At 40.9% G+C, this 17076-nt stretch overlaps 3 protein-coding genes across 3 annotated transcripts in view; all 3 read left to right on the top strand. All coding sequences in view use genetic code 11, as the record gives it.

Annotated features, from left to right (window-relative positions):
- The window catches only part of EGR_10452 (hypothetical protein), a gene marked incomplete at both ends in the record, with an annotated part of 3300 nt that extends 317 nt beyond the window's left edge, over positions 1-2983 (top strand). Inside the window, one exon of the mRNA XM_024499701.1 lies at positions 2771-2983. Coding sequence (XP_024345886.1) covers positions 2771-2983 — 213 coding nt within the window. The remainder of the gene's footprint in view (positions 1-2770) is intronic.
- Positions 2984-7744: 4761 nt separating this feature from the next.
- Positions 7745-12391, top strand: EGR_10451 (hypothetical protein; the record flags this gene model as incomplete). The annotated part of the gene is made up of 4 exons (XM_024499700.1): positions 7745-7806; positions 9961-10037; positions 11425-11594; positions 12317-12391. 4 exons carry the CDS (start codon positions 7745-7747, stop codon positions 12389-12391), a joined length of 384 nt encoding a protein of 127 aa, XP_024345885.1.
- Positions 12392-15425: 3034 nt separating this feature from the next.
- Positions 15426-16490, top strand: EGR_10450 (hypothetical protein; the record flags this gene model as incomplete). The annotated part of the gene is made up of 3 exons (XM_024499699.1): positions 15426-15480; positions 16186-16253; positions 16290-16490. The coding sequence occupies 3 exons, from the start codon at positions 15426-15428 to the stop codon at positions 16488-16490; spliced, it is 324 nt and encodes a 107-aa protein (XP_024345884.1).
- Positions 16491-17076: the final 586 nt, after the last annotated feature.

The raw sequence follows: 17076 nt of genomic DNA, 5'->3' as shown, positions 1-17076 counted from the left end.
CTGGGAATTCGTTGTTCCCTGCCCCATCGCAGCTGTAGCTTCTCCCTCCCCAGCCCCATTTTATGTTGGTTTTCAGTTCACATTACTCAAGGAACTAATTCCTCGCCTATCTGCCTCGACTATCTCTCACTTTATAGAATTCATGATTCCAGATCCCAATCCTTTTCAATTCTGCTTTACTGCCATCTACTATGTAATTCCGTCACTTCAAGATCCAGCCCTTTATTTGCAAATGTCTAGTAGTCGTCATTCTCAAACTCAACTGTCCATACACCCACCTTAATTTCTTTTAATTTATCGGTTACCTTCACTCCCGGATAGTTCTGCGGCTGTCCTCAAGGACTCCTCTTCAAGTGTCCAGTTCTTATCACTACAAAACCCAATTACCACACAACTAATTTTCTTTCTCATCACTACAGAAACATACTCGATCTGCCTCAACTCCTTTCCAGCAATCGGGATCCCACCACTCCAGAAATAAATTCCCTGCACATCCACCTCACGTGCTTCAAGATTTCCTGTTTTGGTTACTTCAGACCCTAATGCTATGCAGGCCTACCCTAGTTCCTCTCCAGATGTCCAATTTCGCCAACTCTTCAACCTAGATCTGCCTATTTATCCCAAATCCATCCCAAAAACCGCGTGGCCTAATTCCCTTACTTAACCATCCTAGTCCATTCTTTTTTTATCTTCCACTAATACGGGTTATGATGATTCACATATTTACAAAAGCCTCTCTGCAAATATCCATTACTCAAGACGCTTTTTTATCTTCTTATCTGCTTCTGTTTCAGTCCAACATGCTTGATCCCGCATTCATGGTCCTACCTTTTTACTAACAACAGTTTCTTGCTGATTAACTAGTTCCTTACACTCCAGCACCTAGTTCACCACCTAATCACCTCAAATTTTTACAATTATCCAGTTTTCATTACTACATAATTCAATTCTTTACATGCCTACTTCAGTTCTCTACCTGTCTGCTTCAGTTCATACAAATTTCCTAGTTCGAGTCAATCTAGAATCTAACCTTTTGGCTCACTACCCTTAAATTTTAGTTTTCATCACTTCAAAACCTAAATCCCTACCTGTCTACTTCAGTTTCTTCTAGTTATCTAGTTTCCTCCACTACCAAATCCAATTATCTACCTCTCTACCCAAGTCACTTAAGAGATTCCTAGTTCCCATCACCCCTAAAAACCGACTTCTTTATATATCTACCACAGTTTCCCTCCAAGTACCAATTTTATGTCACCCCAGAATATGGCATTCTTCACAACTGCCTCAATTCTTTGCGGTTTTTTCTAGTTTCCATCCCTTCAAAAATTAAGGCTCTACCTATCTAGCACAGTACTTTCAAGGTATCTAGTTCCCATCACCCTTGAGTCTGTAGGGACAACCAAATTAATTGTCACATGGAAGAACTTGTCCATCCGCCATAATATTAATAAGCAGATTTGTTTACGTAGAAAGGTAGATATCACTATCTTTCTCCAACGAATTGACAAATCTGTAATTTGTTAACAATAATTTATACATATTCATGCTTCAATTCGTTTCTTCCAATCCGCTGTCCTGTATAAAGTTACTAGGCAACACTCAAGCTGCCACCATCACTGCGCTTTAAAGGGTTGGACAGGGCGCTGGATGTTGTGACAATTCGATATTCTATGCCATTCTAATGGCGCACTAGATAACGGGGAATATGGCTCAGGCAAGTAACCTCAACGACCAATCAGGAGGAGCAGACTTGGCCGATGTCATGCGCTTACTGATACGATTGGCTGAGTGTTTGATGTGAACGCTAGTCGCGTTATTCGACAACTGGCCTCCAGTAGCATTTGCGCGCGAATATAAATACACTCCTAGATGCAATAAATTAAAGCAATTTGAAATCCTTAATCGCATTTGCTTCCAATGTTTAAAAGGGAAGCATCGGAAGCGATACGGCTTCTAGTAATAAATGGAACTAATGATTTGCCGTTAGTTGACCTAGTGAAATCGAAAACATTCATTCGGAAACGCGCAAAGTCAGTAAACGGCCATTGTCAGTAGCCTTTTTTAGCAATACCATTGCCATTAGCGTGCACTATTATATAACTTAGCATGTAGAGCAGCACTAGCGTCCCGTTCTTAACGTCCCATTGCTTGATCACCGTGAGGATTAAAGTCTTTGCTGATTCTTTCAGTAGAGATGTACCTGCGACTTCTAACAACTGTGTAGTATGGAATGTAGGGTGTAATTAATTTGCTGCACATTGCGGCTCATACTAGCCTAATTTTGAGCCGTGCATAAATACAAGGGTCCATTGGGAACTGTCACAGCTGACGAAACTGAAATATAAAGACAAACACAGTTAGGTCAAGGCTTCTGCTGTGCCTTATCAAGAGATTAGACGCGATCCACAGTCTAGCCGATTACTTTTGTCAGAAAGAAAAGAGATGGTAGTTGAAGGTAAGACGTCGTTATATGTCAACATATATCGAGAAACCTAAATATTGAATCATCTGATGTATCCAAAATTGTCCTGAGACAAAGTTCATGGAGGCTGTTTAGTAATCTGGACTTAACCCATCCTAGGTCTTACGAAAAGCACTTTCTCTACACTTAAAATTTTTAGACGGTTTTATGGTTATAACTTACTCATGTCACTGACTACGAGGGGAAATAACTCTATGAGCTAGTGTTAAAGTACAAGGGTGCAAATCACGGCATTGTGGCAAGTTAGAAAGAACAAACAAGATTGGACGTGCGATAGGCATCTGTTAGGCTAGGCCGATCATACTGCTGAAGAGATGTATCCCTCCTGCTTTGACAAAAGAGGTAAGCTGTCTTCTCGAAATGACGATTGGAGACGAGGTCACAAAGACAACAAAATCACCATGGGCCACATATACTACCCCATTTAAGAAGGACAAAGGTCTTCGTCTGTCAATCGACTTCAGGAAGCTGATGGATGCACCAGAATATATGATTCGTTAGACTCCTCACTTGAGGTAAGGCGCTTCGCCACGACAGACTCAAAATCGGGATATTGACAAGTAGTAGAGGGATAAGCGGATGGAAGGAAAAAAATTGTATTACCATTGAACAGGCTTTATGGAGTCCAAACAACACTTTTGGGACTCTGTAATCCAGCCGCCACTTTTAACTCCTTATACAAACCGCAGAATTTGGATTATTTACGTAACCATTCACAATACAATTATATGATATTCCTGTCCTCGGTTGGGGCAATGGGCCAATTTAGAACAACCTACGAGACGCAGGTCTGACTCTGAATCCAAAGTAATGCCACTTTTTTGCAACTTTCAGTCAATTTTCTTATCAGACGGGACCTAGTAGTTCCCTAGCTCTGCCCGGTTACTATGGTCATTTGATTAAACGCTCTGCAAAGACCACAAGCCTTTTGCATATACTGAATGAATAGGAGGTTAAAAAGAAAGAGCATGATAAATTGTGTAAAGAACTAAAGCAAATGCTCTGTTTCTCGCGGGTTCCAGCACTGCCAGGAAGAAGACATGCTGGCTGTGCAGCGGTAAAGCAGTTCCATTTTATATCGCTTTCTACACGAACTTTGGATGACGGGATTTTCATTATCAAGGTACATATATGCCAAGGAATTCTGATGACACCTCGGTTAATAGAATTGTGCCTAATACATGTACTAAATTTATCAAAAACATGACATTATACTACATACAATCTGAAAATCATGATTTAGATTAGTCAGAACATCGGCTTTTAGGTGTTTTCAACCGAATTCTATCTGTTGCATTATAATTATTAACATTAGGAAATTAACTGGAAATTAAAATCTTGCTAAAATAAGCCTTTCCAAATGATAATTTTTATTTAATTTACGTAAACAATCATGTTTCTCACCCTTAGCAGACTGCTTGTAAGTCCTGGAAGAGCATGGGACTGCTTTTTGCGTCACAGGGTGTCGCCTGTAATCTAGTCGAACTTGACAAGGCATGAATCTATTTTCGCATGGAGATAGTTTTTTTTAATGAGCCTTGTTTTTATCCTATTATGCATAATTCCTAAGAATATCAGGCATGAATTTATTTGGAATTTGAGCAACTTATCCGTCGAACCACTTATTTAGGAATGTACTAGCGGTTAAAAAACTTTTCTGTCTGCAAATCACTACAATATCTCTCCCTTTAGGGTGAGAGTGGTTGACAAATGACTTCCGATTCATTTGACTCCAATGCGTTAAATCCATGCCGTTTTGCAAGTGTATAAGCATGACTCGCATTACTCATTCATTTTTGTGCTTTACTTATAGGCATGACTAAATTTGGTGAGCCAAAATCAAATATTGCTTTCCAAGGTTGTTTTGCTTTTGTTTCATATCCGATCTGCACGAAATTTTATAAAAGCAAACTAAACAAAATCTTAGCATTCACTTTTAACATCTGGCCTTACTCCCACAAGTTAACTACAAATAAAGTCGACCTCATAACCCTAGATTTTCAATTATTTTTACATTTGATGCTATTTAGTGAACTTGGGGGCAACCTTTGCATCAATTGTGACTGGACCAGTTCGACCAGTGACAGCGATGGAACCGAGGATATGAGGTGGGCAAGATCAGGTCGCTATAGAATAGGAAACGTGAATAACCTCTCAAAGTCATTTCTGGATTTTTTTTGTGTAATTGAAGAAGAAAATCATAAATTTTAACCAATTATAAGTTCCATGCTGATCTTTCGTAAAGTGCACTTGTCAGCTCATAAATGCAATTTAGAAGTGCCTGTTATTTCGTGACTCGTGACGCCGACTTAATGGCGCCAAATTTTGCCCCCTATTTGCATTCATCGTTATTTCTCGTCTCCAGATCATGAAAATGAAGTTGTACCAAAACAATTCCTAAGGCCAAAATGCCTTTGGCTACCTATATTTGAATGGCAAGTTTTCACCACTCTTGCAGCTCTATGAACCGGAACTGTATCCAACGATAGCCCAAACAGATATTGTGAGACTATCGACGATAAGTTGCTGACATTAAAACACTGCCTTCTCGTTCTAACGGTCTCTCTAGTGGGTTATTTAAGTGGGAACTCAAAATGCTCGATCCTCACATCAGCTCATAAGCACCCTATAAAAGTAGTCAACACTCAGATATTTGGCTGTCATTTTCGATTCCGTAGCTTGTAATGTGTCAAATGACGGTGTGCCTTTTGTACTACAATCGTTGTTAAACACTTAAAAGTGCATTCTTATGCTAAAAAGCATTGCATTTTTATAAAATTGCATTGTTACAATCTCTTGACTTGCACATTAAAGCGCTATTGGTAGGTATTCAGAGGAGTCGAGGTATCTGTCAGAGTAAAATTTCCTTCCCCATTTCTATCAAACTGTTTTTTAGTCAAGACTACTTCTAAGAGTGCATTGTTTATTTTGATCATCAGGGCCCGGTTTAGAGTCAATGACTGCTTATGTCTATCGGAAAAAACATACTTCTTCGTTCGATACGCTAACTTAAAGACCTCGAGGAGTCACGGCAGGTGCCAGTGACAGCTAAAGACACAAGGAGCCTCACGTTGTCATTTGGGGAATGAATATTACGGCTGACGGCCTCCTCAAATTGACCGCCTTCTTAATCACATTTTCGATGTGATGCTTAATATAAAAAGATTACAGCAAGCTCAACTTCCAGATTGTCGCTACGATTTGTTCATGACAGAAATATCAACCGGATATTCTGGTGTAAATTACCCAACTCGAACATCATTTCAAAGGTAGGAACAGTAAAATGTCAAGATTGCAGTCATTTTTTAGGACCAACGCAATGCTACCCGTTGATAAGACTATTTGACATTTCTTTTTGAAGTAAAAGAACAACCGCAATTTCTCACATTCACAAAGGACGATAGGGTCATTGCTGTTATTTTGCAAGACACGATGCTCACATCACCATTTTGGTTTAATGGGGCAATAAAGCACAAAACTTATTACAATTCCAGATTTTCATTTAACAGCAAAATATGTATCATTAAAGAAAGGAGTTTTTTGCCTTCCAAATACTGGTCTCGAAAACCTAGCTACGTGGGAGGTACAAAAATTGCAAATATGAGGAAAAAAACTTGGCAAAGCTTAACTAATTTAGACCGATGTAATTTGACATTACGTTGCATTACAACAAAATATGGCCAAACTAGCAGTTGACATCAGCTGTGGTGTTAACACCAACACCAAACGTCACCACGTGGGTCAAAAGAGGTTCCTTCTGATTGCTGGTATAAAGACTCTAACAGTGGTGACACATCTGTAAGCAGATGAGAACCAGAATTTCTGTCGCCATTTTCCGACAGTGCATAGCCTAGGCAGTCATTACTGCTAACATCGACCTGCTCTGAGAATGTCTGATTCTGCACACCTGATCGACACCTGGCCTGTGATGGGGCAAAGTTTTGCAGGGGATTATGGATATCGTAGTGACAGTAATTACGATCACCCGGAAGCCTTGGTATTCGCATACATTGCTGCTCTACCGGGCCGTCGGATAATGCGAAAGCATGGCCTGTTGAGAGTAGTGTGACGGCGAATTGTAACGCATGGTAAAACGAGCAACCAAATCACTGATACTAATACATCTTGATACTAAGACTAATTACGCCCCCAGTTATGGAGATATATGCAAGGATTCTTAGCCATGTATTAGGGAACAGTGTGGCTCTTTTCTTACGCTCACACAGTCGAGTATGCCAGGTTGGAGAAATGGTTGAGACAACAGGGATGGCTTCATTGCTTTTGTAACACTTTAATTTGAGACCACCCTATCGGCAACGGGTGTACAAGCCTATCGATCTTTAGGGAGGAGGAAGCACGTAGAGACGACCTCAAATTTCTCATAAAAATTAAATTGTCTGCATAGCGCAGGCTCAAACAGCACGCAAATTCCTACCCTAACCGGTTCTCTCATTCCACGATTGCGAGAAGGGGTCCAGTGTTTACGCTCCATTCTTTGCCAAATATCAAAAGCAAATATCATTTCTCGATATCAATATCCAACATATCCAAATTCAAAGTATTAAATAGTGATTCTTCGTCCCCTTTTTCTACATTTTTGCACAGTTTAACATCATTCCATCGGAGAAGGCCAAAACAAGTGTGGGTCATTATTCGCAATGCACATATCCATGCTAGGTGTATTGTGTCCATCTCGAGATCCCATATTAATTGTGTTAATTCCTTGCGCTCTAAAAAATTGTTGTCTAAGAAACGGAAACTAAGGTCTTGCAAGCCTATCCAACACCCCATCTTTGTCGAAAGTCATGCGAAATCTTGGAAATAAGACCAAAATTCATACTTAACCCATTTGGTCTATGTGCATCCTTCAATAAATCACGCCTAAGTTCATATGCATGGTTGAAAAAAAAAGCAATGAATGTTAGACGCAATACCAGAAAATGATATCATTCTCCTTAGTATACAACTTTCAAGTGTGTCTAATGAGCGAAAAGGGGAAGAATGTGTTCCCATCTATGTTTGAAAGGTAGATATTACCTACCACTTCCTCATTACATCCAAGCGTTCCATACTTCCTATTGACTCCCTTCGGTCTTTTCCTTGCCAAGATTGGTGATTGCATTGCCAAAATGTGCTCATCGGCTGGACACTAAGGTTGTAATGTGCATTCCCTTCTTAAATAATCTGCAGTCCGGACTCCGTGAGAGCTTCTTCCATTCCAGGAATCTAGAGTAAGTAGGAATTGTAATCCCTGAATAAACTATGACATTTACTTTTAAAAGAAGTAAAATAACATATCCGCTATGGTCCAAATTACACAAAAAGTAAGGAAATTGAATTCAGCAAGATGATTAAGCCCGATGAGTATTAGAAAGGCAAATAAAAACATTGCGGAATAACAAGCAGCCGTTTTCATCTTGAGCAAGTGATTTCTAGCGCACAGATGAGTGAAATAAGACTTCGCGTATATGTGTTGATCCATACTCTGGAAGTCGCTTGATTTTTGCAAATAGCGAACACACGTGAATTCTTTGCAGAGAGTTTGAACTTTTACTCCAAGAAATGCACAATTTATGCTAATAAGTTTATTTGGTTACCGTAAGATGGTGTAAAGGTATTAGTTAACTATTGTCGCACTAAGGCTAATTCGACATACTCAAGCAATCCACATGATCAATTAAGGGAATTCGGAGGATATTGACAAGATTGTAGACATCTCCTCTTTTCTACATTCGATTGTGCTTCTCCATGGCAAAATGATTCCATACTTATGAGAAAAATTAGAAGAAAGTCACTTGCTCCGGAGGATCATACAGGAATAATATTTTGTTGCAACTAACTACTTGCAGGTGCAAAGTCGCGAGACGTTAACACTGAGTGAGGTGGTAGTAATGGCATTTGCACAACAATTTTGGGGCAGGAGCAATTAGCATGGTTCACGTGCGTCACTGAGACTGTCGGATGACAGTAATGGCCATGGTCTTATCACTGCTGATCACTATATAGCAGAGCTATTCACGCATGCATTCCATCTTCCCTTCATTCTGTCATTTTTAATTTTGCAGTTGGTGGTAGCAAAGACTTCTCCGAAGATCCCAGTCTCTCAAACCTCATACCTATCTTTCCGACCTCACCGTCACCACTAATTAATGTCATCATCTCAGCCACGTTCCCTTATTGCAACTTTTCATTGGTCAATCAAAGGGCAATCTACTTGACAATTGACACCCACTTTAAGCCTTCACCTCCTGTCCCATTGACACCTCTACTTCCCTGATCCATTTATCTGTACACTCAAGATAATAGCACCTGTTGCTGGTGAGATGGGTGCATTATCTGTCTGTGACGAAACAAACATGTTTTCTTCTTTTATTCCCAGAGGAGATACTCGGCTGGTATCACATTCTTGCAGATAGATTTGATTTTTTTACAATACTAGAGACTTCTTTTAAGATCTCCATAGCGGCAGCTCTCATAAATACCTGTTAAATTGAACCTCATTCCTCATTTCTCAACAATTTGATGTAGCAGCCTTTGATGGCAACATCTGCAGTGACGAACTTTAGGCTCAGGTCTTACGCTTATCAAATTACCTGCCATCATTGCCTCATTCAGCACTCATACGATCAAAGTGTCGCACATTTACATAAATCCTCGAACGAAATGACCAAATCATTAAATTTGATGATTTTTTTGGCATTCAGGATGATTGAAAGAGGTGGAAGGTTTCCTACAGACATTTGTTTTACCTCCACCTACTTCACGACCCCTACCGGAGTGGCAGGGACGATATGTATGAAGAGAAGGCTGATGACTGCGATCAGAAGGAAAAAGGAAGGAAGAAATGGCACTACTATTCATACCGGCTCAGATTCGTCCACAACTCCCACCACTGCTCCTAGTTTAACTGCCAAAACAATAGTATCAGCAGCAACATCAGCATCACCAAACACCAAAGACACAAACTTGGTCACCAGACATTCCAGCAGCAGATTCAATGCAATCACCGACTTGGTCAATTAGATGAAAATAGGATATCTCGAATTATTTTTATTTTGCTTTAAAATAATATCAAGACATTGAAATTCTTGAAAATCGTCCTCTATTTAACTATTGTATGAGATAGCCACCTGCCTCTTCAGTGAAGTTAGGTAGTTAATTGACGAGAGAAAAAAAGCCAAAAAATGCATATTTACTAGATGTATGTCAAAATGACTTAAAAAGGCCAATTGGTGTCCGTCTGTAACCGGTACACGTAACGTGATGTCACCTATAGTTGACATTTGAGTTTATTTCAGTGCTGCTTATTTAAAGCCATCTTAAAAGTAAATCGGGATTTTGGGACTGAAGAAAAGATGGTTTGGTTGAAACTATTTGAACAGTTGCACAGCTGCACTCATACCACGCTTCAACCTGCTTAGGTCTCGTGACTCGTCAGCCTGCCGATCAGTGTTAATAATGAAAACTAAATCATGAAGATATGAACTCCACATTGTAGTGGTTGCTGCTCCTCACACCGTAAAACCTTATAACAATGTCACTACATCTCTCATATGTAAGATTTGGCCATGGGAATACACTTCACATACCACACGCTAATAAAAAGCGAGCTCTGAAGCACTTATAACAATGGTGGCAGTTTATGAGTTCAGTAAACTAAAGCAAGGGTGAGCCGAGATATGGTGCTTGAGATGTTTGGTGTGGTGAAGCTCATTTCCCACGAATCTTACTCCACTATCTATGAGATAGTCTACCCAAAAGGAGGCGACAAAGCGACAACTATGACTGGAGCACTAAAGTACATTTGCTTGCAATAAGGGCTCTTTGGTTCTGTGTAATCTTCAAGAGCACCACATCCTCGTAGACTCGCTGGAGCGGAAGAGCAATCACCGTTTCTAGGCACTCTGTGGCAAAGCCTTCGAATTCATGGGACCCTAGTCTTTGTGCTATTCAAGGGAAACTTTTTTCCTGCGGGACCCCAACTAACTTTTGGTTCCCTAAATAAAAATAACGGGAAATTTAATGGCTGCGGGAATATCCGTGGTTTGGAGCGCCTTCATGCCATGCATATCGTCCACTTAGACGTCAAATCCAAAAATATGCTTCTCGCCAATTCAGGTCACCTTTTTATTTCGGACTTCGGTGGCTCATTCTACATAACTCTGAATGCGGTACCCTGGAAAAAGGCGGACTTCAACGGAACATGGGCAACATTAGCATGGGGCACTGGTGGCTTGTCAATATAGCCGAGTCGACTGGTATGCGCACTTGTTTCCCCCACATCCCCATCTGTCCGACTCTGCACCCTTGGCATCCTTGAGATGATATAATTTGCCACGAATGAAGAACGAGTGGAGGATGAGGAGTTGGCGGTGGTTAAGGCTACTAGAGAGGAAGAAGGGGCTAAGAGCAACTCAAATTTAGAAACAGGTCTGTAGCATTTGCATAAAAAAAATGAATATCATGTTCGCTTCCCAGTATAACTAATTTCTGGCCTACACTGCTATTGTTCAGTCACTGCTCCCCATCGCCTTAATTAACAAATCGTTCAAAAAGCGCACGCAACACTTAAAATTGTAATATTTGGTGTATGGGAAGGGAGCATTAGAGTCGTAAAGATACTTTCTGGTCCTCCGTATCTTGCTGACTTTCTGTCATTAAGAGGCTGTGTAAAGTCGATTGCACTGAATGCATAAGAAAGCCCCTTTACAAAGATTATGGTGAAGGAGATCAACAAATCAAAACAGCCTGTTCCCATGGACTGCAGAAACATTTATTGAGACGTAGCTACAATGTTGGTGTAATGTGCAGTAGCATTTAGGGTGATGGCCGAGCAAAGCAGCTGTCGAAGTGATGTGATGAGTGTGGAGTGAACGGATAATACAAAGTGGTTCAAATAGTTAATATTTCATAGCCAAGCAAATTCATATTTTTCTGCACAGGGCCAGTCAATTTCAGGATAGACATCTCTCGTCCTAAGAAGATACATACTTCCGACAACGACAAACAAAAACTTCACACAAATGTCTGTCTATCTGCATTTAAGGAATGGATGCCGCGGTGTTCTTCTATTCGTAAAGTAGAGGCTGATATAGTAGTTGACAGTGATTTTGTCTCCACATCAGTTGGACATATATCGCACGGACAGCGTTCGTTTTGAAAGTGCTAGAGCTATTCCAGCCCAGAATTGGGCAGTAAACTGGGGAATTGCAACATTAGGTCTACTCTTCTCTTTTATTTACGACATCTTACTTCAGTATGCTCAAAAGTACCGGGTGTTCAGAGAGCTCATGCCACTTCCTCTTTGTTCACGCAGAAGGTTGATGGATTGTAAAGCATACTCAGACACTCCACATATTTGATTAATTTGAGTCCATGATCTCATGGAATTACTAAACTGCCCCGATACCCTAAGGATTGTCAGTAGGAAGAGACGAATGCCTACTGCAAACGAAGGTAGTTGTTGAGTTAAAAATCCCGATAAGGAGACATTGATCAAAAGCCGGACACTGTGTGCCAATACCTTTCTCCCACCGGTCGGTCTGTGGGCAACACTGTGATATAGCCAAAGGAATATATAAGTGAAAAAAAGGTATAGTGCGCATATCTGACTGGTAATACTGGCTGTCCATGGCTCGCTATGCTAAATCAAGGCGAGCTCAACCTAATTATCACCCCTGCCTCCAAGACAGGGTTTGTTTAAACATCGACATCACTGCCATTCCATCAATCAATGCAGCATCTCCTGATAATGGTAGGTTTCGGTAGCCTCTGCTTATTGCCTCTTAATTATTTGTCTTTACTTGTGTCTATTTATTAACTTATTAACTTTAGGCTCAAGTCATTTACTTTTTTAATATCTACGTCATTGACGGTCACAAAGTTTTACACAAATTAGGCTCAAAATAGCTCACACCGTAAAACTACCGATCTATCACCTGAAATTGCATTGAGATAACGTCAACTTCATGATACACCAGTTCCAGTAAATATCTGCTTGAGCACTCCGGGTCGGAGGCAAATCATTTCTATACGGCGTTTTCCGAGTGTCATGTATCAACATATCAAACGATGGACCTGATTGGACAAGCGTCTCTGCCGGCTACTCCTCCTACAGCCCTCATCAGATGCCTTTCAAATTACTTTGAATCCACTGGATAAAGAAATGAGCAAGTGATTTCTAACCACTCTTATTCAGGTCTACGGCCACAGGCCTAGGCACATTGACATCTTGCATCTCTATCAGCAAGACTTTATGGCAGTCAAATAATATTCAGTACGGTGTGCAGAACTATACCCTAAGCTGACCCAAAAAACTCCTCATTGAACAAATATTCTTTGCGCGCATATAAAGGTTTTGCTAATGAATGTATGCTGACTGAAGTAAGAACTGATTATAATTCCACTGGTAGTGAATATGCAACTAAAATAGATGGACATAATTGCTTCGTCTGCGTAATCTACCAATGAATTCTTTATGGGTCGAAAAGCGTCGTTTAATGGTCACATTGCAATCACTTGCACCCTATCATAAGGTTAAGTATTGCATTCGTAGTAAATGCAAAAGCAGATAAGTAAGGTGAAATTTCTTAGATACTTCAAAAGTTTTTCACTGACCACAACATCAATGAGTTGGGAATTGTGTTGTATCAAGCCCTCTGGAGAGGAATTCATCTATTAATCTGACCTGTAAGAATGGGGCTATTACGACATGATCTCAAAAAAATTGGCAGGGGATAAAATGACATCTTCATACCGGGGATAAAACATTTAACACATGTGAATGGATATGCGCAAAGGCGGTGAAGTAGGTGGACTTTTTCTAGAAAAGCCATCATTTAGAACTTATTTAAATCTGAACAGTACTGGCTCCTATGGTGACAGGCATCTCTGGCACATTTGTTTTTATTGAAGTACCCACAATAAGCCCCTTTGGTTTAATAATACATCATTCACCCCAATTTTGTGTCGAAGTTTTTCGCAGATGACACGGAGAACCAATGCTAGCGAAGTCGAGGATCGATCATTGAAGGAAACAATGCCAAGATTAACACTTGCTTAATTCTGCACCTCGCTGTCCCTTTTCAAGCATTGACATTTTAGGCCCCTTCATCATGGCGTATACCTATAAATCTCATTAATCTCGGGCATGTAAGTAAGCCTGGATGCTGTCAAGTCGTCAGCCTGAATGCATATGGATATTGCTGACTTGTATCGGCAAACGGGACGTACTACGTCAGTGCCAGTGACGACTAAATAACTACCAAATACGTAAAGGTCCAATTCCATGTCTTTATAACGGAATAAGGACGTCAGTATTGGGGTGATTCGCAACCCTGGGGAACGAGACAGAAGTATGGTTATGCCATTCTTCTGCTTTATTTTGCTTTTTCTACCAGGAATGCCGAAGTTACCCTATGACCGCAAAAGGAAGGCGAAGATGATTGAGGCGAAATAAGCGAAGCCAAAGCGGCGGCATCGGATTAGAAGGCAGGTCAATACCAAACATTTTAGGGTAGCTAAAAACTGCTTCATCGGGACAACTGCAGACAGTTGTTTCATCACCAACTAACGTGTTGCAATTGCGCTTTAGAGAACACCTATTACAGCTTCAAAGAAAAAAATATTACGGCATAACTCGTAGACTGTTGTGAAGTAAAAATAGTAAGAGTGGAGCCACAAAATACGGCGGCTTTTTGTGGTGCATTTGGCAGATCAAAACTACCAGCCAAGTTTGCCATATTCTTATTGAGAAATGTTAAATGCTTATTTTTGAAGCAAAGAATCTATAATTACGTTTGTCACCTGAGAGGACTATGTTTGGCAAAATATACCGATGATGGCACTCCATCGGTACCATGACAGTTCGGTTAAGAAGGTGCATATACAGTTCCCCATGCGTTTGACAAGCGAGGCATTAATTTGTTTCAAGTGATTAAGATGGACCAAAACCGTTATTCTCTTTGGTACTGACAGGTGTAAGATGAGGTAATTTATAATCAAGTCAGCTGGATTACTGGTTTGTTGATGCAAAAAAAATTTTCTTGCAAAATTGGTTAGCTATTAAGGTAAATTAAAGGGTGGTTGTCTTACGAGGTAAGTGCAAAAAAGCGATCGATTTACAGAAATTTCTAGGGTGACTTTATGGCAATGCAGTGATGCAGATGCTGTTCTGTGCGCAAAGAGACTTAGTGGTTGAGCTATGATGAAAGATCTTGGGGAAGTCGGTGGGTATGTTTGACCATGTCTACCACCAGCGCGGTTTGTTTGACAATCAAGGCATCAGCTTGAAGGGTACTTTGGCCTTAACGTTAGGTTATTTTTCTTCAAATTGCATGTTCTAACTGTGAATAACTTACCTTTTTACTCAGAAACGGTAATGGTATGAACACGACCGCCATTAGGCACGGAGTTTCTCTTACCCCAATGATATCGCTTTAGTACAGGCCAAGTGGGAAACCGTCCACCTTCAAATAATCGCGTTCGTTAATGCAGCGTTTTCTTGGATAAGGATAGAAAGGTTTGACAAATTTGCAAGACACATGAATAGATTTTGGCACTTGGAATCCCAGACATTTGTGCATATCAGCTTGACAATTTGTATTCTTTTAATGGGAGAGTGTCCTCCTCCTCTCAGCACAAGTCAACTTTGAGACATTACCGAAAAGAGAAGTTATTCCAATGTCAAGGAATCCGATTTTATAATGACAATTAGGCAACATGGAACATTTACTAAACGACTGCTTTTTCGTCGAGTACTGGCCAGCCAGGAGGCTTCGCCCCAGTAGATATTCCTTTTGACCGTCACTAATTCATCCCATAAATGCAAACTGTGCCATGAAAGGTAAATGATAAAATTGTAATTGCTCCTCCAAATTAGCTGCAGTTTGGATAAGGTGCGCTTAAGTAACCTAGAGTGGGAGGGCCATTAAATGATGCTACTATGGCTTCACCAAATGTTTTAAATCGGGCCCTTCAACGAGCTGATCGCCACGATGGTGAGTGACAACAGTGATGGTGGCTGCGTGGGGTGATGAACGAAGTGCCTTGCCAATGCAAGTGTGAAACGCATGGACGCAGATTATGTCATCTCTCCATTCGTGAAGATATTGACCGTAGAACTTGCCTTCTCATCATTCTGTCACGGCTGATCATGTGAATCTTCACGTTGCAGATTAAATGTCTGCTCCACACACTATCAGTCGGACATGAAACTACTCAGGAGAGTCGATTCTTTCTGCAAGAGTTACGCTTGCTTATCACAGATTGGTTGTCAATGGACGCAATTCGGCAAATGTTAAAGCCTGGGTGGAAAGGTTTGGAAAAAAACTGGAAGTTGGAGATGAAAACAACCTCCTTCATTTATTATGCATCTCTCCTTGATCATCGTGTAGCCCCAAAATTTAGGTGAATCTAATACACCTTTTAGTTTTACAGCACCATGACATAATGAGATTATGGTAAAGTGTTTACGCCTAGCAATGCACTAGGGACGTAGAGTTCGCTGACACACTTGTCTCATCGAATGCCTAGACATAGGTTATTTGATTTCATATGCTGTAGGATAAGTTCCTCTTCATGATGCAGACTGTGTTGACCATTTCAGATCACCGCTTAACCGCACCATTTCTTAGTCCTTCCCGTTAGGCCGTCAATTTTAAATGTCTAGACTAATAGTGCAAAAGATTTTGCTTTAATTCTAGATGTTGATACTTGGACGACTCCTGCTCATTTGATCAATCTGGATAGAGGCGCTGCACCGATTGAGAAAGTCTCACGATGATCACTTCCGCTTTTATGCCATTAGGAGGCTGCTTTCATGGACTTTGTCATGCAAAGAGATGATCGCTGTACTGTCGTCTGCCTTGATAACGGCAGGCGCTTCTCTGCATTTCCCATTACCTCCTCTATTTATATGTCATTCGTGCGCAGTCCGCCTCCTTGTAGCATTAACGCCGGGCAGATATCGTTTGCAGCTTCCACAATCACTGTTCTCGCCTTGCCATAAATGCCGAATCGGAGCGTGTTCATGTGGTTTGAGGGGGCCACAGAAGTGAGATCTACTGCATCTGCATCACTAATTCACTGCACAAACGCCCCACAGACTGACCTTTCACTCTTGTCTTTTCCGCTGCTCCGTTTGAGTGCCGGCGTGACACCACCCTTTGTGTGAGTCAGGCGAATATGGATTCAAAGACCATTCATGTCTTGAAGGCTCTGCTGAAAACGCTGCCGTCAGTCCCACAAACCTGCATTAAAAGTGGCGTCTGGAGGTGCAGTTCAGTGCATCTACATCAGCAAAGGCTACTAATCACACAATCCTTCCCATTCTGACCACCATTTTAATCAAAGAAGTCTGGCCGAGCAACATAGAAGGTGGCACCAGGAAAATTGAATAATGAATTGCCATGCAATGATCGGTAACGCTTTTACAGCAAGGCGTGAGGTCAGATGCGCGACCTCAAAATGTTGTCTTTTATTTCACTAATCGAGATCATTTATTGCCTGTTCCCTAAGCCCAACTCCGGTTCCACCATCGATTCGCCGGTGAAAAGGGAATCGGACTTAAATTGCATTTTGCCAGGTCTGCAGCT

Source organism: Echinococcus granulosus, assembly GCF_000524195.1.
Source record: "Echinococcus granulosus chromosome Unknown EG_S00221, whole genome shotgun sequence".
In the NCBI taxonomy this organism is placed as follows: Eukaryota; Metazoa; Platyhelminthes; class Cestoda; order Cyclophyllidea; family Taeniidae; genus Echinococcus; species Echinococcus granulosus.
This window is presented reverse-complemented; position numbering and strand designations above follow the sequence as displayed.